Source organism: Fusarium sambucinum, chromosome II (genome assembly GCF_050947815.1).
Source record: "Fusarium sambucinum isolate potato_lamoka chromosome II, whole genome shotgun sequence".
NCBI lineage: Eukaryota > Fungi > Ascomycota > Sordariomycetes > Hypocreales > Nectriaceae > Fusarium > Fusarium sambucinum.
Window position 1 is genome coordinate 854,819 of NC_139293.1, and position 23,951 is coordinate 878,769.

At 45.0% G+C, this 23,951-nt stretch overlaps 7 protein-coding genes across 7 annotated transcripts; 4 read left to right on the forward strand and 3 right to left on the reverse strand.

Annotated features, from left to right (window-relative positions):
* Window positions 1-24: 24 nt before the first annotated feature.
* FSST1_007079 (SDR family NAD(P)-dependent oxidoreductase) lies at window positions 25-1,007 on the forward strand (the record flags this gene model as incomplete). The annotated part of the gene is made up of 4 exons (XM_083236655.1): window positions 25-100; window positions 190-293; window positions 345-744; window positions 790-1,007. 4 exons carry the CDS (start codon window positions 25-27, stop codon window positions 1,005-1,007), a joined length of 798 nt encoding a protein of 265 aa, XP_083083040.1.
* Window positions 1,008-5,848: 4,841 nt separating this feature from the next.
* On the forward strand, window positions 5,849-7,369 carry FSST1_007080 (CFEM domain-containing protein; the record flags this gene model as incomplete). Its single annotated transcript, XM_083236656.1, has 4 exons — window positions 5,849-5,953; window positions 6,001-6,136; window positions 6,183-6,855; window positions 6,904-7,369. The coding sequence occupies 4 exons, from the start codon at window positions 5,849-5,851 to the stop codon at window positions 7,367-7,369; spliced, it is 1,380 nt and encodes a 459-aa protein (XP_083083041.1).
* A 101-nt stretch (window positions 7,370-7,470) lies between these two features.
* FSST1_007081 (uncharacterized protein) lies at window positions 7,471-8,497 on the reverse strand (the record flags this gene model as incomplete). Its single annotated transcript, XM_083236657.1, has 2 exons — window positions 7,471-8,233; window positions 8,442-8,497. 2 exons carry the CDS (start codon window positions 8,495-8,497, stop codon window positions 7,471-7,473), a joined length of 819 nt encoding a protein of 272 aa, XP_083083042.1.
* A 470-nt stretch (window positions 8,498-8,967) lies between these two features.
* On the reverse strand, window positions 8,968-13,372 carry FSST1_007082 (uncharacterized protein; the record flags this gene model as incomplete). Its single annotated transcript, XM_083236658.1, has 3 exons — window positions 8,968-11,434; window positions 11,492-12,323; window positions 12,379-13,372. The coding sequence occupies 3 exons, from the start codon at window positions 13,370-13,372 to the stop codon at window positions 8,968-8,970; spliced, it is 4,293 nt and encodes a 1,430-aa protein (XP_083083043.1).
* A 1,390-nt stretch (window positions 13,373-14,762) lies between these two features.
* Window positions 14,763-16,586, forward strand: FSST1_007083 (HET domain-containing protein; the record flags this gene model as incomplete). The annotated part of the gene is made up of 1 exon (XM_083236660.1): window positions 14,763-16,586. The coding sequence occupies one exon, from the start codon at window positions 14,763-14,765 to the stop codon at window positions 16,584-16,586; it is 1,824 nt and encodes a 607-aa protein (XP_083083044.1).
* A 155-nt stretch (window positions 16,587-16,741) lies between these two features.
* Window positions 16,742-18,384, reverse strand: FSST1_007084 (uncharacterized protein; the record flags this gene model as incomplete). The annotated part of the gene is made up of 2 exons (XM_083236661.1): window positions 16,742-17,307; window positions 17,367-18,384. 2 exons carry the CDS (start codon window positions 18,382-18,384, stop codon window positions 16,742-16,744), a joined length of 1,584 nt encoding a protein of 527 aa, XP_083083045.1.
* Window positions 18,385-21,869: 3,485 nt separating this feature from the next.
* FSST1_007085 (uncharacterized protein) lies at window positions 21,870-23,470 on the forward strand (the record flags this gene model as incomplete). The annotated part of the gene is made up of 4 exons (XM_083236662.1): window positions 21,870-21,930; window positions 21,983-22,257; window positions 22,313-22,384; window positions 22,439-23,470. 4 exons carry the CDS (start codon window positions 21,870-21,872, stop codon window positions 23,468-23,470), a joined length of 1,440 nt encoding a protein of 479 aa, XP_083083046.1.
* Window positions 23,471-23,951: the final 481 nt, after the last annotated feature.

Sequence of the window (23,951 nt, forward strand, 5' to 3'; positions counted from 1 at the left end):
TTGTTATCGGCCACATGCACAAAGATGAGTCAATCAAGACAATCCACTAATCTCTTCGATGTTCGAGGAATCGTGGCAGTTGTGACAGGTGGTGGTAGCGGTATGTCTACCCCAAGAACAGAGAAGTCTATTGTTCTTACGAAGGGCATCTTCCATCTAAAGGACGTCGCGAAAGCTGATTGTCACTAGGACTTGGGTTATTCATGACCCGAGCGTTAGCTGAAAATGGGGCAAAGAAAGTCTACATCATTGGCCGGAGGCAGAAAGTTTTGGAAGACGCCGTTAAGGAAATCGTAGGTTTCAGATCACAGTAGATGGAAGTATAGTTCTCTGACAGCTGGCAGGGCTTGGATAACGTGGTTGGTTACATTAACCTTCTGGTCGCCAATTCTGGTATTGCCGGTCCTTCTGGAAATGTCCCACCCAATGCGACAATTGCCCAAGTCCAAGATGCCCTTCTAGATATCCCCATGGAGGAATTTACTAATACCTATCATGTCAACTGTACTTCGGTATTCTACACGGCTATTGCGTTCCTCCATCTACTCGAAAAGGGAAACGAGTCTGGCTATCAAGGTGGTAGAAGCCAGGTCATCGCGACCAGCAGTATCGGGAGCTTTAACCGAAAGATCACTGCTGGCTTTGCATACGGAACGAGCAAAGCTGCAACAACTATGATGCTTAAAGTGTTGGCCACTTATCTGGTGCCATACAAGATTCGTGCCAATATTCTTTGTCCAGGACGTAAGTGATGCGACCAACTAGAGGGATATTGAACTAACAGTTTAGTGTTTCCAACCGATCTTACAACAAGCTTGATCAAAGGCGATGACCCAACTGTCGAGGGTGCATTTCCACCAGATCAAATTCCTGCTGAGAGAGCTGGTACGCCGGAGGATATTATGGGTCCGTTGATATACTTGGCTTCTCGTGCGGGAGCATATTGCAATGGAAATTGTGTATTGACAGATGGAGGTCGATTGAGTGTTACTCCGGCTACTTACTAGTTGGTAGATATGAGAATTGAGTGAAGTAAACTTGCCTCCTATGTCAGTAAGACGATGTGAAAGGCGCCACATTTATCTGATGGATGGAAATGCACATTTACACATATCGATTCTATAGAAGCTGGTGAATCGACGTCAAGAAGTTAAGGATTAGATACCTAGAAGGGCACGATGCATGGTCGCATTGGACCACGGCACCGCGTATCGTGTCACCCTTTTTCTGATAATGTATATGCCTGGCACTGAGTCTAAACGATGTCTTGTTAATGTCGTTTATATGCACAGTAAAGCCAGCTGACTTACTTCACGGATTGTTAACCGACAAACGATATCTGAACTCAGTCTGAAAGGTAGTACCGCTATTAAAGCTCAGTTAACGATGCCTGTGATGTTTATTCTATACTCGCTGACAAACATGTTGGTTAACGAGAAATCACCAATTCTTGCGGGCTTGTAGTTCCCCCCTCCCGCCCCCCGATCAACCTCAACAAGACGAACGGTGATTCTTCCCATAGCTAAGTCAGTATTCTATATATGATGTGCTAGTTTCTTCTTTGATGCTTGAGGTCCGTTAGTCAATGAATGGAGAGTTAGCCTAACATCTTGTAATGTATCTTGAAGGTTCAATTCAAGGCTGGCCCTTGGGTGTAGATAGGTGGATGCAATCCTGACAAGCTGCTTTTTCCTTGATCCATTAGGAGGCCGCCTTTGTCTTCCCTCTCTTCCTTCTTCTTTTCTTCTTCCTCATGTTTTTCAGGCCTTAGCCTCAACATCTTTGTTAAAAGGAACGATCCGGAAGAGCCAGTAGAGTAAGTCGACCACCTTGGGACATGTCTGGAGATGAAGACACTCACGACCCGTCAGAAGATCCATATGTTGCCCCCGTACCGATTTAGGATTCTACTTGAAGACTGGATCATGTTTTTCATTCATCGTTGATCCGTGAATGATTTCATTCACATGAATGTCGCAACCAATCATTGATGGCGAAATCAGTAGATTGTGACCATTTTGTCTCCCAACTATTGGCCTGTTACCACAGGCATTTGGTATCTGTGTATGATCTTCGAAGTCCAAGATGTGACTCCGCCATGCATTCTATTTGAATCTTTGAGACTTTCGATCATCTCATGAAGAAACGAGATAGACCAAAACAGTAGACTTCCGATAGTTCAACAATATGACAGAGCTACGATTCTAGATGAGTACAACGATCCCAACTCCAGCCACCGTTGGCTGCAGCTATATCGTCTACAACGCCGCCAGACTTGACCTTTTGAAAGGGGCTACCCCGTGCCACCTCTGAATCAATCGATACCGGCATGTAGGGGATCTATTCTCACACCCTTAAGAAGGGTGGAGAGAAACCCCGATTCTACATTGGCTCAGGGATGGACTCGACTCTTGGCCTACGGAAACGAGATCGAGATTACGAGAGAGACCTTGACCAGTGTTCCATCCCGTCTAGGATGCAACAGGCCATCAAAGAAGGCTTCAAGATAACGCATACGGCCCTCCTAGCATGGGGTCCAATGCCGGATCGTCACCTCCACCCGAAAGGTAGACTGCGGTACCTAGCGTATGAGGGAACCTCATTTGTTGGTTTCCTCTTTGTCTTGTGGGTGGAGAAATTGGGTGATAGATGTGCGTATACCCTGTCTTTTGCCTTGTTCTTCGACCGACTCATTGACGCGTGCTGTAGTCCATCTGAGTCCTGTTTCTCTACACTAGCAGCGATGCTGACTACTGCTGCAAGCAAATCCAACGATCCTGAACGCCCGACGAAGCTTTATCGAGCCAAAGTCGGGATGACCGATCGGATTTGCAAGGCGTATCAAGGCTCAGTACACACACCTGCCGCAGATACTCTACTTCCCTACAGGCCGTTAATCAGGCCCTTTAACGGTCTACTTGCTAAAGCTGAGAATGAAACCAAATCAGGGCTATACGGGCCCTGTGTCGTTGCTGAAGCGAAGGTCCATGTGTGCTTGCTTCAGCTTCCCTATCTGTTCTGCCTGGCCGCATCGCTCCATAATCTTGGAAGTACTGTTTTGTAATTATATCATGGGATTGAGTTGGCGTGTTGTGTCATTGAAGGTCTTCGGCTTGTGGAAATCCTGTACCAGAAACATGTCCCACAACTCCCAGTCACCATTGTCTTCTGTGAGGTCGAGATTGTAACGAGACCTTCGCGCTGACACCTCGTCTGTAGAAAACCCTCATCTCAGCTATCCTTCATGTATCGCGAGTGCTTTCACCAATTGCATAGTGATGTAGTGTTGAATCAAACCATTGTAAGCTCGACACGGGGGAAACTTCATCCAACGTAGCCTAATTTCTTGACTTATTTCCCCACAAGATTGCCGACAACAAGGAGTGTGTGAGTCTAGATGCAGTGCAGTTTATGTACTGCACCATGCATCGTATCAACGTCGAGTTCTCGGTTGGACCATAGAACACCCTTATGATGCTCTCAGCTTTCAGTCAGTGGATGGTGTGACCTAGAAAACTGTGGATTTTGTTGAGAGCTCAAGTGGCATACTGAGTCTCTGACGTTGTGTCTTCCTCCATGTCACAGTCAATCTAAGCGTTTATGTCAAGGGTAGTCAGTAGATAATCTATCCCCAATCTTACGGATCGATGAGAATGGGTCTCAAGTCCGCCGCCACGAGGACACTTGTGGGGTTTAAGGCAATTCAATGCTGCCAAGAGAGCCTAAACAATGACTTATTGGCTTGGTATATCCAGAAAGAGATGTTTATTTCCGATGGCTCAGACACTTTTCAGGTAGCTTGTTGAGTCATGGCGTTCCGTAGCTAGCGAGAGACTAACCGCAGTCGACGTCGAATTTCTTTGACGATCCGGAGCTAACATCCGAACTGATGTGCTTGAAGCGTGTTCCGCGTGTTCAACAAGGTTGCCAAGCCTGGTCTGGGGTAGGTACACGTGAACACGGAAAACATGTCGCAATTGATCATGATCTTCAACCTTGATGGTTTGATCCCTACCCGTCAGAATATGCTCAAAGCGCAAGCGCCAAGATCATGTCACAAGAGACATAACTAAACTGATTGTGAAGCAGATCAGCGATCTGCATGCCATGTGCGGTACGGAACACATGGCAACAAGGTCTTAGCAACAAGGGGCAATCCGAGGTTAGCTCGGCTGCGGAATTAGAGCGGCTTGGCAAAGTGGCAAATGAGACAAACGGGCTTGGATGTATTCGTGCAGAGTCATGCAGATCATATAATGAATAACTTTTGAGTCAGGTACTATGAGTAGTGGTCGGAGAACTGAAGGATCAATAAGATAGACAAATAGCCTCATGCTGTGGGTATATTACTATTCCATATCAGATGAATCTGTCGTCTTGGCTAGCGGGTCAGAAAATAGCATATCCGTAGAATGACTTTAATTACATCTCTTGTGTCCCTCCCGCGGGTTAAGTTTTCCGATGGGTTTATGAGCATTTTGGAGTGGAATCCTTTACCCACATTCGTCAATGAGGTTCCGCTCGTCTCTTGACTCGTGTCTTCCACTCGAAGGGGCACACACTTACATTCAATAAATCTTGCACCAAGGAGTATAGTGTCTTTACTTAAAACTAGAGGGTCAGAAATGGTACATAACATTGTCTAATAATGCAGCCACGGCCATGGATTGTAATTCAATGACTGTAAAACATACGAACGGGTAAAATATGTGGCGTTATCAACCTCGGTCAGAGCCTAGCTTGGAAAAAGGTCCGATGCCACACAAGCTAAGCGTGATTCTAGCGCCGGTCAAGTCTTTCTCAGGGGGTCTTCTCCACCGTTTTCTTCGTCCTGGAACACGGAAGCCACCACAATAGTCAACCGTTGGTTGATGGCTGAAATGGTTAATATAGTAATCAAGCCAATAACAGCCACCAAATGGAAACAACTCCTCAGAATAGTTAGACAGTCTACCTAAATTTATTCAACGCAACTAAATCAAGGGGCTATCATTAGTGCTGATGAAGTGTTCACGTCAAGTCAGTATCGAGTTTTGTTTGAGATCCACCGTTAGGGGATGTCTCCACAAGCTTCAATTTTTCTTCTTTGCTTTTCCCGCTGTAGCCACTCTCTTTGTTTCCACGAGGGCCGACGATCTGATCTGCGTGCTGTGGATACGCACGCATAAAATCCAGGAACTTGGACCTCTATCCATGAATGATTGTCGATTCAATTGCCGCGTTCCCGAGGTATGAAGGACATGACAGTAACAAGCCGCCTGTCAATCACACACAGTTTCTGTTTCAGGATGATACCATCACGATGATTGGTTGGATAAAGTTCTTCAGCATAGACGCGACATTCGCTGATCTCTCTGATTGACATGACCGGGATTGGCCGATCTCCAAGGGTTAAAGGACGGGAGGACAATTCCCTAACTGAGTCTTGGTTTAGTTTACGAAGCTCCCTGTTCGTGTTGCACTAAAGATTTTGGCATAGACTATTGTTTTGGCGGACTCTTTGGTGGGTCAGGGGAAGTTTTAACCACATCCAACGAGGTACCCGACGGTGCCGACACTTGATACCGACTCGCCACAAGTGGTTTTTTCCAGATCTCGTAACCCTTGTACTTAATCTAGCCTAGTCCCGCGATCAGACGTTGCACTGACTGTATTTTAAAGCTCAAAGTGTCCATGTGTCATGGTGTCAAGTCTGATGTCCCTGCAGATGATCTCATTATATATCCGGGGACAACCGCTCCTTTGGGAAGGTTAAAAAGCAAAAAGTGTGTGCTTATCTCCTGCATGTGTCGTACATAACCCCTTCCAGTCCCCGCCTGGTTTGACTTGTCATTTGTGTCATATCACGATGATGCTGTTTCGCAGCCTTTTGGCCTACCTTGTGGCAACATTGCCACTTGCTTTGGCTCAGGATGATTCCATGTCTACGTTGGCAACACTGCCAAAGTGTGCTGTAAGTGTTCCGACGTCTAGTTCTGGGGTTTTAGCTGACAGTTCAAGGCAAAATGTATGGTTACCGCGATCGAATCCTCGATATGTGAACTCGGAGATGTGAAATGTTCATGCACAAACGCCCCTCTTCAAGCAGAGATTGAAAAGTGTGTTTTGACGTCTTGTACAATCCCGGAGGCTATGAGTATGTACAGCCCTCAAAGTGAATGATTTACGCTTACATAATTTAGGTACCAAGAATACCACGTTAACAGCATGCGGCGCTCCCGTCCGAAACCACCGAGGCCAATTCTCTTCCACAAATACCGTCATGGGCATTCTATCCGGCCTTTTTATAGTACAACGATTCTCAACAAAGATCTTCATGAAGCTGCCTCTTGGTCTCGATGATTTATTCATGGTTTTCGTCGCGTGCACTGCAGTCCCTTCCATTGTTATCAACGCATACGGTCTTGCTCCTAACGGCATCGGTCGCGATATCTGGACAATAACGCCTCAACAAATCACCAACTTCGGCCGATATTTCTACATCATGGCAATTCTATATTTCTGCTTACAAACCTTCCTTAAGCTATCTATGATTTTCTTTTTCCTTCGAATTTTCCCCACGAAAGGTGTCCGAAAGAGTCTCTGGAGTACGGTTATCTTTACAGCCATATTTGGACTGGTTTACATCTTCATCACGATTTTCCAATGCAGACCTATCAGTTATTTCTGGACAAAGTGGGATCACGAACATGAAGGAACATGTCTTGACGTCAACGCCGTCGTATGGTCAAGCGCATCTATCAATATTGCTCTTGATATCTGGATCTTAACTATTCCTCTTTCACAATTGAAGAAGATGAATTTGGATTGGAGGAAGAAGATTGGCGTGGGCATGATGTTTAGCGTTGGCATTTTGTAAGTTGCATCTTCAAACTGCCTTTTCTATCACTAACATTCTTTAAGTGTTACCATCATGAGTATCCTTCGACTTAGCGCCACTGTCCAAGCAGGTACAGGCAAAGGCTCAAATAACCCAACGTGGGAATATCTTGCTGTTACCAGATGGTCTACCATCGAAGGCAACGTTGGAATTATCTGCGCTTGTATGCCCCAACTTCGTATACTTCTCGTCCAAATCTTCCCCAAGATTCTTGGCACTTCACGACGCGGATACCAGACCTATGATAAGTACGGCAGCAACAGGCCTACGAATGGAGGCACGAATGTGAGCCGATCACGTTCGCGAGCACCTCTTGGTACAACTTCACATGTCGACAAAACGCCTGCGTCACGCATTGATCCCATTGGTATTACTTGCGACCGCACGTATGAGGTGGAATATGGCCAGACAGATGAGACACATCTGGTGGCCATGAAGGATATAGAGATGGATTGGCGTAGCGAAAAGTCTCAAACGTCCCAAGCATAGTGTAAATCTTTAGTTTAATAAGAATATTGTTCACACGACTTTAATAATGAATATCGATGTTATACCGAATGTGAAAGACGCTTGCATAATATGAAAATACCCTAGTACTCATTCACCCTCGTCCAACCTCTCTCCCATTCCTGAAACCAGGGAATGATCTGATCATCTGCATAGTCCCACGAATCAGGCACTTGGTAACCAGGAGGAATTGAAAGACGAAAGTTCCCTGGTGCCAAGAAGAGAAATCCATGTGGTCGTAGATCATGATCCGTCTTGACTACCTCAACATAGATCCAGCGATCTAATCGTTCACGCAAAAATCTCCACCAGTCTTTGCACCCATCACCAATATCACCGTACGTATGAGGGTATCGAAGTGCATGAGTAGCAGGGGCAACCTTCATACTGGCAACTAGACGCCTGGAAGAACCTGCTGACTTCCACACCAGGGAATAAATGCTTCCTTCGAGAACATGGTCGGGAGTGTAATCCCCCGGAGGATTGTGTCCAAGACTGATTGTTAAAGTGCTTGGTCCGCCAATTTGACGGCATTCCTTATCAGAAATAAGTTCTTTTGTCAAGTCAGGCCAAAGGATGTCCCTTGTCGTCCAACCAAGTTTGGCCCGTTGACGGAGTACTTTTCCAAGCGCATTGTCGAAAGGTTTGAGAGGGTAAAACTTGTGAAATTGTATAGTCGGGATCGGAAGAAGACAGTAGGCCTTGTTCCAGGATATGAAATTAAGACCAGCTGTCGTAGTAGCCTCATTGATGATATCGATAATGGGAGGGTCCCGGGTAGATTTGATGATGATAAATAGATCAGGGGCTCTGTCACGACGAAACACTAATTTTTCGGAATAGGTTCTATATCCTTCATGTTGGAGTAGATATCTGATCAAGCCTTGGCATTTAGAGCCACGTTCGACATATAAGAGTAGTGAGTTGACAGGCCAACGTCCGAATTCGAAGAAGTTGCGGACAAAGTCCCCGGCGATCAACCCGCCATGCTTGCCAAGCTCATTTCGGAATAGCGTCGGATCGGTAACAAAGGGTTGTAGTTGTTTTGTGATACTGAGCAGGCATGGCGAATCCGTCACGTAATTGACAAGCCAACGTAGGGATCGACATGTTGCATGTAAAGAATAGACATCTGCAACTCCGAGATGGAAAAGAATGATGTCTACTATCGTCAAGTTTGGATTCCCCCACTTGTTACTCAGCAATTCGATAAGCTTTGAGGGGGGGCTTGCTAAGGAAGCCATGATATTGTGCGGATTTCGATAGCAGATCATCCGAAAATTGGAATGGCGGGGTAACTAGCCAGTCGGTATAATCATTATTCCGTTTGCGACATGACAGGTGCATGTTTTCGTCACTACACCGCGTTAACAACTTATTCAAATGCTGCTAGAAATGGAGTTAGTTTATTTCAGGTTACATAACCGCCGTTGCATAGATATCACGTCTTTGTATAGCCAGCTATTAGTTCAAGATTCCAAATATAAAAGCGCAATGCAAACAGTGCAACGTCAATGTCTTTCTACATATCGTTCAAAAATCTATTACAAATATTCAAATAAAAACTTCCTTTCTCTTCCTTATTGCTTTGCAGGTCTTTTCCGCTGATAATCCAGATATTCTAGTATTTTTTGTGCAGGTGTTAGCCATTCTTTGTCAGAAGAGAAAATATCCACGTTTCTACTTGCAAGCAACTCCCTCGCTATTTTTCGTATTCGGCTCAACTCTTGCTCATCCCGCCTCCAGGAATCTCTGCCGGATAAATCGTTGAGCATATTGAGCGCGTATGCCACATCTAACTTGTACCTAAGCGCCTCTGCTCTGTGTGCCAGATACGAGAGGGGTGTCTGCCCATGAGAATCTTGAGAGTCTACTTCCACACGGGCATCTGCAATGAACAGTTTGCAACATTCCGGTTTGGCCTTCTCTACTGCATATGAAAAGGGGGTTCGCCCCAATGTATCTGTGGCGTTTCGATCTACTTTCGGGTTCTCTAGCAGTAGCTTAACCATGAAAGCGTCCCCATATCCTGCTGCATAAGAGAGTGGAGTGCGTCCAGAAGTATCTCTAGTGTCAGGTTGCACGCGATTATCTGTAAGTAACAGTTGAAAAACTCTCTGAAGATTTGATTCTGTTGCGTATGAGAGTGGTGTACGACCTTTGTCATCCTTCAGATCGGGTTTAATGCCTTGGAAAGCAACGAGTAGCTCAGTGATTCCGTTATCACGGTATACTGCATGGCTGAGTGCTGTCCGTCCATCGGAATCCTGAATGTTAGGCTCTGCATCACTTCGAGCGAGGAATAATTTGACAATTGAAATGTGGCCTTGAAGTGCTGCGTGAAATAGTGGCGTTCGTCCTTTGTGGTCTTTTGAGTTTGCGTTCACATGTCCGTGAACTCTTATTGATCTGATCCTTTCTTTCGGTGGCTGGTTTGTTCCTGAGTTAGGCCATGTCTCAAGAAGTCTTGGAAACAGGCTACCGTCTCTCTGGGTGTTTCGATGCTCTCTGTTCACGCCAAGAAGCAGCATCACGACTTCTTCATGTCCAGCTTTCGCTGCCTGGGACAGAGGCGTCATGCCGTTGTTGTCTTGGAGGTCAGGATCTACCTTTTCTGTAGCAAGCAAAACCTTGGTAGTAGTCTGGTGTCCAGCCTGTGCTGCGAGATGTAATGGTGACATGCCGTCACTGTCTCTTGATTCAGGATCAACATCTGGAAATTTTAGCAGTGCCTCAGCGATATCCCGACGTCCAGCCTGTGCCGCGTAGTGCAATGGAGTCCGAGAAAGATAATCCTTGGAATCTGGGTTTACTCCTGTCATCCCAAGCAATACTTCGACTACATCCAGATGGCCAGCTTCTGAAGCAAAAGACAATGGAGTTCGGACGGACTCAAATTGGCCCTTTATCGACGATTGGTTCGAGTCAGGGATGGCTTTGCCCTTTTCGAGTAACTGTAGAACGATCCCCGTATGGCCCTGCTTTGCTGCAAAGGATAGTGATGTTCGTGGTGAATCCCCGGATTCCCAATCGCTCTTTGACTCTACATCAGTTGTATAGTCCAGGAGTTGAATGACTACGTTCGTATGTCCCACTTCAGATGCATATGATAGTGGTGTCCGACCCCATCTATCTTTGGCATCTGGTTCCATACCACTACTCAGAAGTGATGCTGTTTCTTCCTCCAATCCGAACACCGCTGTTAAATGAAGACCAGTGACGAAGTTTGGTTTTCTCTCGTTCCTGATTTCCCTAAGGCCGCATCGAAATTCTGGTATACACTGGCTCGATGAGCTCACGTGAGCATTGCTTTTCAAGAATTTCAGTATTTTGGTGCATGATTCGCCTTGGCGAGCGTGATGAACCCATTGAGCAGCCGCATAAGAATACAGCGGATGCTTGAGAAGTCGTGTTTCTAGACCGCTAAGTTTTCTCTTGCCATAATATTTAAAGTGGGACGTATGTCTGTAGCTATGCATCCTTCTCGTGCCACATTGCCCGCTTTTGAAATCGTCAAACAGCAAGTAAGTCAGACAAGTCGATGCAATTTTCATCTCATAGTACCTCCTGGCAACGCTCTTGTCGGCCTCCGAGTCTGATGGTATGTTGATGAAATTTGGGTTATCTGAACTTTCCAAAGATAGGAGGCAATTTGGGTTCGCCTTCAGGTACTCCATCGTGGTAAAATGAAGCAAGCTAACAGTATCTGACCGTTCGTTGATCGTGACAAGGTCCATACACACATGGAGAATCACGTTAGTGGTCTGAAGATCCTCGTCTTTGAGTTCCGACATTCCGTCTTCCACGCTGAGTGCATGTCGAAATGCCATCTTTGTAAGGGGTCCTCGTGCAAACGTAAGCCATGTCAAAGCTGTTCTCGCTAAGTCTCGGTGTTTCTGTCCTTGGTTTCTGATCCTATGAATAGTCTTATCGTATGCATCTGCGTACGCCTTTAGACCAGTAGGTAGATTTTGCAAAAACATCCTTATTCCTTTCGGGTTCGTTTCTTCCATGAGATTATCAAGATGAATTCGGGCTAATAGAAATCTATAGACTGTCAATAAGCCATGTCCTACTAAACTCACTATAAATTACAGGACTCACATTCCATTAACAGCCTTACTCAGTTTCTCCCTTGCCATGTCTCGATGTTCTTTCTTGTCTTTTTCGTCCAATTCTTTGTTCTCGTCACTGAGCACCATCATTTCTTTCATTCGTTGGTCAATGTACATCCCGACGTCCTGTTCATCGGCCTGTATATCATATATCAAGCACCCTTGTATTTTCTCCGACAGAGTCGGCTTTGGCCGAGAAGTGAGGAAAATATTCGCTGTTGTCAGTTCCTGTAGCTCAATGATATCAGGAAGGAATTTGTCCCATTCTTCGTGCTCGTCTAGGGCATCAATGATAATGAATGTAGTTGAAAATGACTTGACCACTTCCCGAAGAGTCATTTTTATGTCCTCGAACTTCGGTCTTTCCCTCCCATTGTCATTTTCCGCATAGAGTTTTTGCATAGCTGCAGGTAGGGGCGACTGGGCCCGGGCTAGTTGTTTCAAAAGGCTAGTGAACAAGTCCTGGGGTTTTTGTTCATCCCGCTTCTGATAGCTACAGTAGACGTATGCCAAGCCGACTGTGGGATCATGTTTGAATTCTGAATATAGATATTCAATGGTAATGGCTGTGGTGATTGTTTTACCAGCCCCAGGCATACCGGAACAGAAAAGGAATGAATTTTGAGTCTTTAGCCAGGTTTGAAAAGTTTCAGAACCTATAAACCTTTGACCAGTTCCTAGCAGACGTTGCCGGGGCTCCAAATAGACACGCTGCTCGGAAGAGTAATCCACCGCTTCGAGCCAGTCGAGAATCTTCAGCTCATCTTCCCTCTTTCCCTTGGCATCTAAGGATTCAATACTCTCTTTCATAGGCTCAATTCCTACAGATTAAATCGTCAGAAATCTGTTAATATTGGAAATCAATGATATACTAACTCTCATCAAGTTCCTCGATCAGGATGTCCTTCATCTTTTTCTCTTCTTTAATCTTTTGAGGCGGAATTTGTAGAAGAAGCTGTTTTGCATAGGCTGCAGCTACGAGCGCCGCATAGCCTTGCCATTCACGACCTCTGTGAGAATCCGAATAGTCGCATATGCCTCTGATAACCACGCAAGGGAAGTGGTTGGCTAAACCAGCAGCTTCCATCTCAAAACACAACACATGCTCCTTCTCGGAGAGCTTGTCTCTGGCAATGGCATCCTCCATCAACTGACTACCTGATGCTATCAGACCGTAGTGGATCTTTGGTTTGCCCCGGCCCTTTGTACGTGGGTCTCTGTTCTTGAGGTTCGCAGTATCACAAACATCCAGGCATTTTGCTCCGGCGCGAGGGTGAACAAAACTAGATTCGTACAACTTGTCTGTATCGTCATGCGGTCTTTGGTAGCCTTCGTCAATGAGATTCGGGTTCTTTGACAGCACATCTTCGACTGTCTGGTTCAAATTGTTTCCTCTTCTGACATGGTATGCGGACAGCTTGGTGATGGCTGTTAAGACGGAGACAGGTGGCTGATTCAAGGTTCCCATAAGGTGAATGCCTTTCCCTTGAACTGTTGTCCCATGATCATATTGAATGAGGCCACCACTGCGGTATGTGGGTGAACCAACCACAACATCACCCAGACGGATATCATACTGTGTCGGAATTCCTCCACCAATACCTACCATAAAGCCAATTCGGACATTGGGAAAGGTGCGAACCATGTCCCTTGCAGCAGTCGCAGCATTAGTCTCTCCGTATTGCCCGCGGGGCAACCCGGCAATAACAACATGGTGCTCCCCGATCTTTCCGAGCGTATAATTGTTATTGTCGTTTTCTGGTGTCGGGACAATATCTTCTAGCTCTTGATCAAGGAGCTCCTGGGCGGCGACGAGTTCAGCTCGGATCGCACAGATCCAGCCAATGGTATAAATCTCATAATCTACCATTGCGCCATGTGCGGTCTGGGTCTAATCTCAAGCTGTAAAGTGGAAGTGTTGTTGTTACTTTCCCTCGTGTAGCAAAACCACGATTGTGTGGAAAACTATATGAAAGAGGAAAGTGGGTTTATTGCAAGAGTAGAAAAGGTTTACTTTGTTTTAGGGAGCATGGCCAGGATATAGGGAGAAGATGTACGTATCGTTTTCATGAAGCACCGCTCAGCGCCACATTGGAGATCAATACTCTTTGAGGCCAGGTGCATGCCCAGACTGGGCCAGGACAAAAGCCCATTGGTAAAACACTACACACGAGCTCTAGACATTCGCAGCGGCTGAAATGCGTTCGGCCTTGGCGTCTGCCTTGCCGCCCAACATCCACAGAGCCTGACTCAAGCAGAGGGCTGGTGAGTGGGTAGCAGAAAAGTTGGACTCCTAATTCATAGAGTGTAGTAATAATGTTCAGTTGTCTAGATCGTCTTAAATTACCTATTTACTTACCTCTCTATATTCTATCGGTCATATTTTTTATACCCTTGGTTCGGGTCCAACTAACCAAAGTCCCAATGCAGGATGACATGACAGGGTGGTCCGATATTGCTGATGTGGAGCGAATGGAGCAATATTCAGCCGCACTCGCTTACCATGACGTTGCCGTTTTTATTTATCCAAAGTGTTTATAGTTGCAATTGACTCTTTAAAGTGTTTTTTATAACTCGTCCTGGGGTCGGCAGCAGGATGGAATGCCAAGCATCAGGGAAGCGCGAGATAGAGTGTTGAGAAGCGAAGTTAGTTCCAGCTATTATTTCAATGTAACCACTTATAATGTCTGGATTTTTTGATTTTTTACCTAATAATGAACCAACTTGTACTCTGAGGTGAGGTAACTTAATACCCGCCGCACTGCTTGTCTTCGTACGTTTGTCCTGTTTTTTCACTTCTCAGAATACCCTGGACAGCAGGTCAGCGTGTACGGTTATCAGCTGTTGCACTGCTTTGCACAGCCATTGAACTCAGCCACAACATCAGCCTGCAGACATAATTGTTTGAACAGCAGTAGGCTGTATATGTACCAAGTAGTGTTCACTATTTTCGTTACAACAGCATCCTTCAGGATGCGTAATGTGCCGGTAACCTTCCAACAGACTGTCTGTTGGCCTCTGTGTTGTGGGGGCGACTCCAACCAAAGTTCCGGATTCAGGCCTCACTACTCGTTCTCAACGTCCACATCCAAACTGCTATCAATTAGGAGGCCGTTGAAACAATAAGAACTTAATTTAAATCACTGAAAGGGATACTCAATCAAGGCAATATTATTAATTATCTCATCGTCATCCCGAAAACTCAGCCATAATTGCCTCAACCCATACACCAAATCATCAACTGGTCTACCATTGCCGATATGTTTACTTATTCGCCACTAGATAGAGGCGCTGTGCGACTTCTCCGACTACCAGCCTCTACAGCAATAGTTCAAGAACTCGAAGTGGTCTCTTTTCAGCTTACGCAGTCTCCTCCTTACAATGCACTGAGTTACTGCTGGGGTGATTTAGACAGGTCCAGATCTATAGAATGCAATGGGCAGCCTCTGATGATTACTTCGCATCTCGAGGAGGCTATTACATCCCTGCGGTTACTTCAACGCCAATCAGAGTGGATTTGGATCGACCAGATCTGCATCAACCAAGATGACAAGACGGAGCGTGCCATACAAGTCAACATGATGAAAGAGATATACTCCTCATCTCTAGGGACCATCATTTGGCTGGGACCGAGTGTACCTGGTATCGATAAGCTTTTGGCTTTAGTGGATATGATGTCTAGTTTCCACAAAGCAGACATAAACCCCACTGGCACCAGGAAACGCAGTCGATACACTAAGGAAGAATTCCTCAAGCTCGAACTCCTAGCAATTCAACACCCTGCATGGTCTGCATTCGGAGAGATCCTATGCCGGCCCTGGTTCATTAGATCATGGGTTATACAGGAAACAGCTCTCTCGAAAGTCCCTCCTCGTATGATCTGTGGATCTGAATCAATATCTTGGGAGAAGTTCGTGCCTTCAGCATTATGGTTGTTATCGATGTGTTATCATATCAGCCCTCTATACCATATTCCCGCAACTCTCCCAGCACTTCGATCCTTGAAGTTGTTCTATGAGCTGGAACAGCTTAAGCTGCCATGGGATCTTACTACACTTCTCAACAAAGCGATACGTTTCAAAGCATCAGATCCACGGGATAAGATATACTCTCTTCTTGCGTTAACCGATGAAGCGGATTCTCAAGGACGGTTGCCTCTACCATTGCAGGCAAACTACGATAGGCCGACAGAACAAGTCTTTCGTGATGTAGTACGGCATATCATAAAGTCGACCGGCAGCCTGGCCATACTGTCACTGATGCGCTACATTCCCAACTGGAGTCAACATTCTTCTTGGGCGGTCGACTTTACAGCAACGGTCAGATGGGACAGAATATCCTATTTCAACTGGGACCAACATGATCACAATCGGCGACGCCTGATCGAAACACTAAATCGTTCTTTTGGTGGCCGATCAGCGGTTATAGTTGATAATTTACCTGACCATATTCTCGGCCTTGAAGGGCTGCAAATCGACACTATCAGCACCACGTTCAACATCATGTCAAAACCAGAGCTTGCTTCATATAGTTCACAGATTTGGACAACATGGACGGAAGCCTACGATCATCTCGAATCCCGATATCACACAACTGAAGCAATTGCACGAGCATTCATGGTCACTATCACGGGTAATTGGAACCTCAACGACAGTGAGAGTATGAGTGAGCAACCGTTGAGTTATTTCTGGGAATACATGTGGCGTGTACACCAAAAGCGTCGCCGCGACTCAGGATTTGAGGATGCAATTGATGATCAACAAGAGATCACCAAGTACCTAGTCAAACCAGATCCGAGTAACAAGCACCATGTAGACATGTTCAGTCTTCACCTCGACTCAGCGCATGAAAGAAGGTTATTCATCACAAAGGACTTATCTTATATCGGCCTTGGGCCACGAATGATGGAGGAAAATGACATTATCTGCGTTTTGTTCGGGGGAGCTACACCGTTTGTACTAAGAAGAGTCGGAGAGTACTTTCGGTTTATTGGCGAGTGTTATGTGTATGACTTGATGAATGGGGAAGTTATGGATGGATTAGCTAATACTAAATATTTCGTCAAGGCGTTTCACCTTGTATAGTTAGTCTTCGGATAGGACTTCTCTCACAATACAATTGCAGTTACGTGTTATCTCGAGTGAAGGGTTCCTTGCACCAAGCTTGCTGTCTGGTATTACATGCTCTATATAGTAGAGATTCACGATTTCTATTTATTATATCACTTACATTTAGATCTTTAATGGACATGCTCCTTCTCTTCCGCCTTTGGGATCCTAACCATTGTCGCTGTAATAAGCGCGCCAGTAAGCGCAGAGGCCAGTCCAAACCACCAAATTGCCTTGATACCCTTGAGACCAATCTCCTCGTTCGGCAGCATCTCTACCCTTGATCCAATTGCCCAGCTGATACTGGTCATGATAGCCACCGTGAGGTTTTGCACTGTGACTAGCAGGCTACCCGCCGCGCCCTGGTAGCTCCTGGGAACACTGCTCGTAATGAAGATGGCTGCTGCCGCGAAGCTCATGTCTGGGCCAAACGTGGCAAGGATGATTCCTGGCAGGGAGAGAACCCAGTAGCTCGTGGATGGAGTCTGGGGCAAGAAGAAGACGGGGCCAAGAGCAAAGGCGACCATACTAGCGGTGAAGATAACATGCATGGGCACGACATGGAGTGTCTTTGAGACAACAAAGGCGGCGAGAATTCCAACAAGGCCATTAGGAAGGATGTAAAGGGTCGTGGTGAGAGGCGAAACATTCTGGTATCGCTGCCAAAATTGAATGGCATAGAATTGCCAGGCGCCGCCTGCGAACAATCATTAGTTAATCATAAGCGGGCAATTCCAATGGAGCCCAATAACTTACTATATGCTCCGAGGCCGAGGAAATATGATATAAGAAGAGCGCCGAATCCTGGAGTCTTCCAGAGATTGTTAGGTATAAGTGGGCGGGCCACACGCTTCTCAACAAAGTAAAAAGCCACAAGCATGAAAAAGCCAACAACGATGGCGGAATACGTATAGGGACTCCATTTGGCTGGAGAGCCCTGGGTTAGTCCAAAGATGATGAGGGTGCTACCAATCGAAGCTAGCCCGGCGCCAACATAATCGAATTGGCGTATAGACGGCGCTTCAGAGTCGGAGCTGTCCTGGGCTGGAGAAAGGGCTGGAATGGTGAGTTGCGCAGCAAGACTCATGAAAGAGAGGAGAATAGCAGTGCTGCCAAAGATCCATGGGAGATGGGCGCTCAAGGCTCCAGCCTGGAGACATCCTAACCAGTATCCAAAGGGTGAAAAGGCAGCCATTAGACTGAAGACGCGTGTCTTACGGATACCCGGTTTGTACACACGGCCCAACACACTCATCGATGCGGACACAAGTACACCAGCAGCGAGTCCCTGCATCGCTCGTGCGCAGAAGAATAGCGCTTTGAGGCGTAGGCTGACTGATACGGCGGCGATGGCCATCCAGAGCGTCTCCCAAAGGAACCCACCGACCAAGAGGGGCTTGGGAGCGAGTAGGTCAGCCAAAGATCCTGAAATGATGACGGACAGACCACAGGGCAGCATGGAAGCGCCAAGTAGCCAGGGAATCTCGGAGGGCGGGAGGCCTAAGGTGGAGGCAAAGATGGACTGGGTAATGGCAACGTGGCCAATGAGTATAGCAGAGACGAGTTGCCCGCCGGAGCAGGTAAGCACGAAGACGACTTCGGCAAAAAGACTGGGAAGCTCTGGAGGTAGACCTTGAGAGGCGGGAGACTCGGACTCTGAAGTCCTTTGTTCTAGAGCCTCGGTATTGAGTAGGCCGGGGCCAGCTGTAAATTCACCGGCGTGACCGCGAATGGGGCCCAGCTCGACGCCCGGACTGGCAGAGGGCTCATTCATGAGGACTGCGCCTTGTAGAATATTGAGTGAATCAATCCGATGTTGGTCTTCCATACGTTGCGTAATTATAAATTGAATGTTTGCTCGAGTATCTGCTTGAGTAAGGCTGAAGAACAAGCCAAAGTCTTGCTGGGAGGTAGGGTGGGGGAACGAAACCGTTTCATTTTTTGCAAGAATGATATGAGTTTTATGCTTGGAATCACGTGGAAACCACAAGGAATCATGCTTCAACCTAATAAACAACAATGGTTACGTCGTTTGTGTTGGTTCTGATCTTACAGAAAGCTGACGTCACAAAGAACCACACGGTGAGAATCCTTTCACTGACCATAAGAAACTAAACATTAACGTTGCGGCTTCATCTCACCTTTAATAGGAACGCTTGGCCTAACAGCCAGCACGGACTGACCTCAGTCCGATATGCTCGCCATCGTCAGAGCTAATGCCTGCAACGGGCATCGCAAAATTGATACAATAAAGCGGATGTTAAAAAGGCCAGCGGGAACAGTGACGGGTAAATTGCCGCATGCAGGCTTCCTTCTAGCCACCGGATCATAATCCCTGGCCATGCACAGGGGTTGGTACTCAAATACTTCCCATGCACCTCGACGTAGAGGTTCATATTTCGGATATGGTTTGAGCTCTGCGCTCACCTAGACTTTGCGTTATCAGACGATCTGATAGTGTACACGTCCGGGTAGCAAGGTCTTTGGTCGGAAAGGAACTGTGCACAGAGTACGCCAAGGTGATAAGAATGTAAACAAAATCAAGTAACAAGTCGGTCTCCCAGACAGAAGACAACTATTTCCACCTCTCCCATTTGAATTTTAGTCATTAAAGCCTGAACCAACCCTAGTTGATAACATCACGAATCTCTCATAATAGAAGCAGCATTATTTGGTCAATTGACTAGATAATCTGCACCGAGGTAAGTCTACACTGAACGTATCGAGATTAGTTTAGCTTATAACTAATTTAGATAGCCTTTAGCTTCAGGCTTCTTTGTCTAGACTTCTTCTAGCAGGTTTAATACCCTATCTATATAGCCCCTTTATCTCTTGCTATATTCTACTCCTAAGCTTAATACTAACCCAGCTGCCCTTTATAGTTATATACTTATAGTCTTAGGCTATAATTAGTATAGTCTATATAATACTCTTTTATTTATAGCTCTTTTCTATTTTACTTATTATTTTATTAACTTTTTAGCTAGCTATAACTTAAAGGCTTTAGCTGCTATTATTATCTGCCTCTTTAATTAATTAAATTACTTATTATATAAGATAGTTAGCTTATTAAGTATCTTAAAGAATTTATTTTATTATTTAAATAATTTAACCTTTTCTTTTAAAATAACCTTTTTAAGCTATTATACTTTTTTTAGCCTTTTTCTTATTTTAATTTTCTTTTTTTTTTCTTTTTACTTATCCTTTTTATATAAAATTAAGAAATTTAATTTATAAATAAAGGCTATTAGCTTAACTTTTATAAAAATATCCCTTTTTTTTATTATATAGAGATTTCTTACCTTTATATATAGCTTAATATCTTTATTATAATTAACTATAGTCTTAATTATATTAAAATATAAACTATTAAAATAATAATTAAAATTAATAGCCTTTAGCTTAATAATAATAATTAATATTATATATAAGAATTATAATAAATTAGCTATATATAATAAAAAATTAAAATTAATTAATTTAATTAATTTTATTTAATTAAATAATATTAATTAAGGTAATAAGAGGAAAAAGTTATTATTATTTTTAATATAATAGAAGCTTTTTTTATAAGTTATAGCCTTTATTATAAGGTTTATATTAAAAAAGTTATATTATAAAAAAAACCTTATTTTAAAAGAACTTTAGATTTAATTATTATTAAAAATTTAATTTATATAGATAAATTAACCTTTATTAAAAACCTAGAGGAAATTAAGAAAGCCTAGGCAAAAGCTTAAGGATTATAAAAATAATAAAGCCTGAACTAACTATAATCACTGCAATTCATTGAAGCTCGGCACAACCCGCTACAAGCCAACACCAGTGCCGCTAACTCACCCAAGCAGACAATACGAATACTCAATCAAAGATACGCTATCAGTAAGTTTTCTTCCTTTTTGTCATTTTCATTCGCCCTTCTTAGTTGGCAAAAGAGACAGTACGTTAAGATCAGTCCCTTTTCATTTTCCTTTAACGTGGGACATTCTAACAAGTAGCTCTGATGGTCATGTCTCGGCTACTGGATATGTCATTGACCTCGAACAGCACGATTTGGCCTGCTCCAGAGGCTGTGAAAGATGCGATTACTGATTCAAAAGCCTTACTGCCGGCACCTATTATCATGACAGCCTTATTACTCCAGGTCGAGTGATTGACAGAGTTGACGTTGGCGATGTTATTACGGGACATCGAAGGAATGGCAGTTTGAAACATCTGGCTCGGGGCCGCCTTTTTCACTTTGTTTTCCTAATCAATATTATAAGGTCTGAAATTGTATTAGTGAAATTTATTCAAGAAGGAGCAATATGTATAGCAAGCACAAAATGATAGTGCTGAGATAGATTAAGAGCTGTCATCAAATATTCTCAATGGTCAAAAACAAGTTTGGTATAGAAATCGTAGGAGAAGACCTGTAAAGATAAGTATTCGGATTATATTGCAACACTTCACTACAGGAATATTCTTCAACAAGTTCGCGTATAGAACATAAGACCTCCTTCAGAAAGCATCTATCCTAGAAGCTGATGACATATGGATTGCGTGATTCTTAGATACATACTGCTCTTTACACGCACCATACCTAAGGGATCTGTGCTCGAGCTTCTTCCCAATACTCTTGTTCTCGATGGTATATTAGCCTCTGTATATTTGCGGTCGGGGTTTGTGTTCATCCTGTCTAGATGAGGGTATTCAGTGCTGTTATTAAAAATGATGTATCGAGTGGTAGAACTACCCTAATATTATGGTTATCTCGGTTGGTGATAAGCAATTGTGGACACGCGCTATTCCCAGCTTGTCAACTAAAAATGACTCAATGACATGCACTCCGACTCTGATTTCCTGGCGATCCCTGTCACTGAGGGTGCTACAGCTGTATTTTTAGTGACGCGACTAGAAATAAGCTTGTGCCAAGCTTGGTCAAGATCTGTGACGAGGTCAATCAACATCAACCACGTTATTTGTCTTGATGCCCACCAATGACAACATCTCGGTAGCGATGATATGGCCTCATCAAAGCGTAAGCTAACAAGTTTTATGCCCCCTGCAGTGAAGCGAAGTGACGTCAATGCTTGTTCTAGACTTGACTTGCTGTAGCTGAATCAGTGTCGCATTATCCAATTCGTCAAACCCCGCAAACTTGACCTCCACCTTAGCTACAGCTCTATCGTCATTATTATTTATACAACATCTCTCTGCAAGCTCCTAGGATCCTTTCTCTACTCCTTCTACTCTTCTACATTCGTCCTATTGCCCATCATGAACAACATGTCTTCCCTTCAAGAAACCCTCACTGCCTCTGGGGGCGCAGAGTCCGCAGGTAACACAGCTACTCCATAGCAGTTCGTAATGATCTCGCTGACACCTTCCAGGCTTCATGAACGACATTATCGCCCAACTATGGCCCAACATCAACGTCGCAGGCGGCAAGATGATCAAGGACATCGTCGAGCCCATGCTTGAGCAGATGCTCCCTGGTCCTTTGGCCAATCTAAAGTTTGTCAAGGCCGACTTTGGAAATGAGCCTCTCAAGCTTTCCCATGTCGACGTCCACAGAACCCCGCAGGAGGGTATCAAGCTCGATATGAACTTGGACTGGGATGGAAAGTGCGATTTCGAGCTTGACGCAAGCATGGTTCCCAAGATTGTGAGTAGCTTCCACCTGTCACGATTATCAAGAGGATACTGACCACCGATTTCAGGGTATCGAGCATATCAAGCTCCGAGGAAGACTGTCGGTACTATTGTGCCCTATCACGAATGTTATGCCTTTGGTAAGTCCATATGATAGCGACGAAAGATAGCAACGGTGATACTAACGTCTACAGATCGGAGCCGCTCAAGTCGCTTTCATCAACCCTCCCCACATCGAACTCGACTTCACAGACGCCGCAAACATCGCCGACTTTTCCATCATCGACAAGACCGTCCGAAAGGTCATTCTCAACATCATTTCCTCTATGGCCGTCCTGCCAAACCGCTTCCTTGTCAACGTCGCCTCCAACAACGATTACTTCAAGACCTTCCAACCTCACCTCGGTGTCCTCCGTCTTACCGTCGATTCCGCTACCGAGATCACCGGAGAGAAGAAGAGCGGCGCTAAGCGACTCTTGCAAAAGATCGTCAAGGATATTCCCGACTGCTACTGTGATGTTACTGTCGGTGCGGAGGGCGAGTGGCGCACTTCTACAATCAAGAACAAGCATGATCCCAAGTGGAACGAGACTCATGATTTCCTTGTCACGGATTACGATCAAGAAATCACGATTGACATCAATGACGAGGATCTTGGCGGCGACGATGATATCGGCATTGCCACTACTACCGTCAAGCAGCTTCTACTGAGCGGAGGCACCCAAGAGCTTAGCCTTACTCACAAGGGCCAGCCTATCGATACAAGAGTCACCATCCACGGCAAATTCTTCAACTTTGTCGGCGAAACCAACAGCATTTCTGCCAATGGTCAGAACGAGGGAGAGATCTGCGGTCTTGCCACTGTCCTCATCGCTAGCGTCAGCGGTCTCAACGGTAACCGTGACGAGCTCAAGCCCAGCGTCAAGGTCACATGGGGCGACAAGGAATTTGTCACACCTATCAAGTCATACTCTCCTGGAACAGACATCTTTAATCCCTCATTCGACACAGCCTTCCGATTCCCTATCACCGCTGAGCAGTTGTCAAGCCCTTGTGGTTTCCGCCTGGTGTTACAGAACGGCAAGAATGAGCAAGGAACAGTGGAGATTCCTTTCCATGACGTGTCAGGTGCTGAGGGCATGGTTCATGAAGGCGAGTTTGATGTTGGGTCTGGTGTATCTGTGAGAGCTCGTGTTGCTATTCGTGGTCTTCAGTTGGCTGAGTAGATTGGTTTAAAAATGAGGATATAACCTATAAAACATTGTTGTCGCACAAATTCAAAACTTAGTATGACGGACGATTTCTGTTGACATTTGCATAGCCCTGATTGGCTGAGCTTGCGTCACGTGATTCGGCTGCTCTGTTACCCAAAACAGCGAGCCGATTCCCCTCCTTTCATAGAAAAAACAAGGCTCTTTTAATCCTCTTTTCTATGCCCTATCTGGTGAAAATAGCTGCTGACAACAATTTCTCTATCTACTTTAATTTTGCATCAAATCAAGCGATCTTAACTACTGACTAAGGCTTGCGCCTAGATCTTGTCGTATCAATACCTTTCGTATATCATCTACCGCTGGTACTATTCTAGGTATTAACTGAGCAAGTTCGGTAGCGCGGTGGATACTTCTATGAGTTTAAAGCTTCGAGATTGGCCAGAGCTATATAGATCTGCCATTGGGGCATTAAAGTAGTTTTGGATCCACCGTG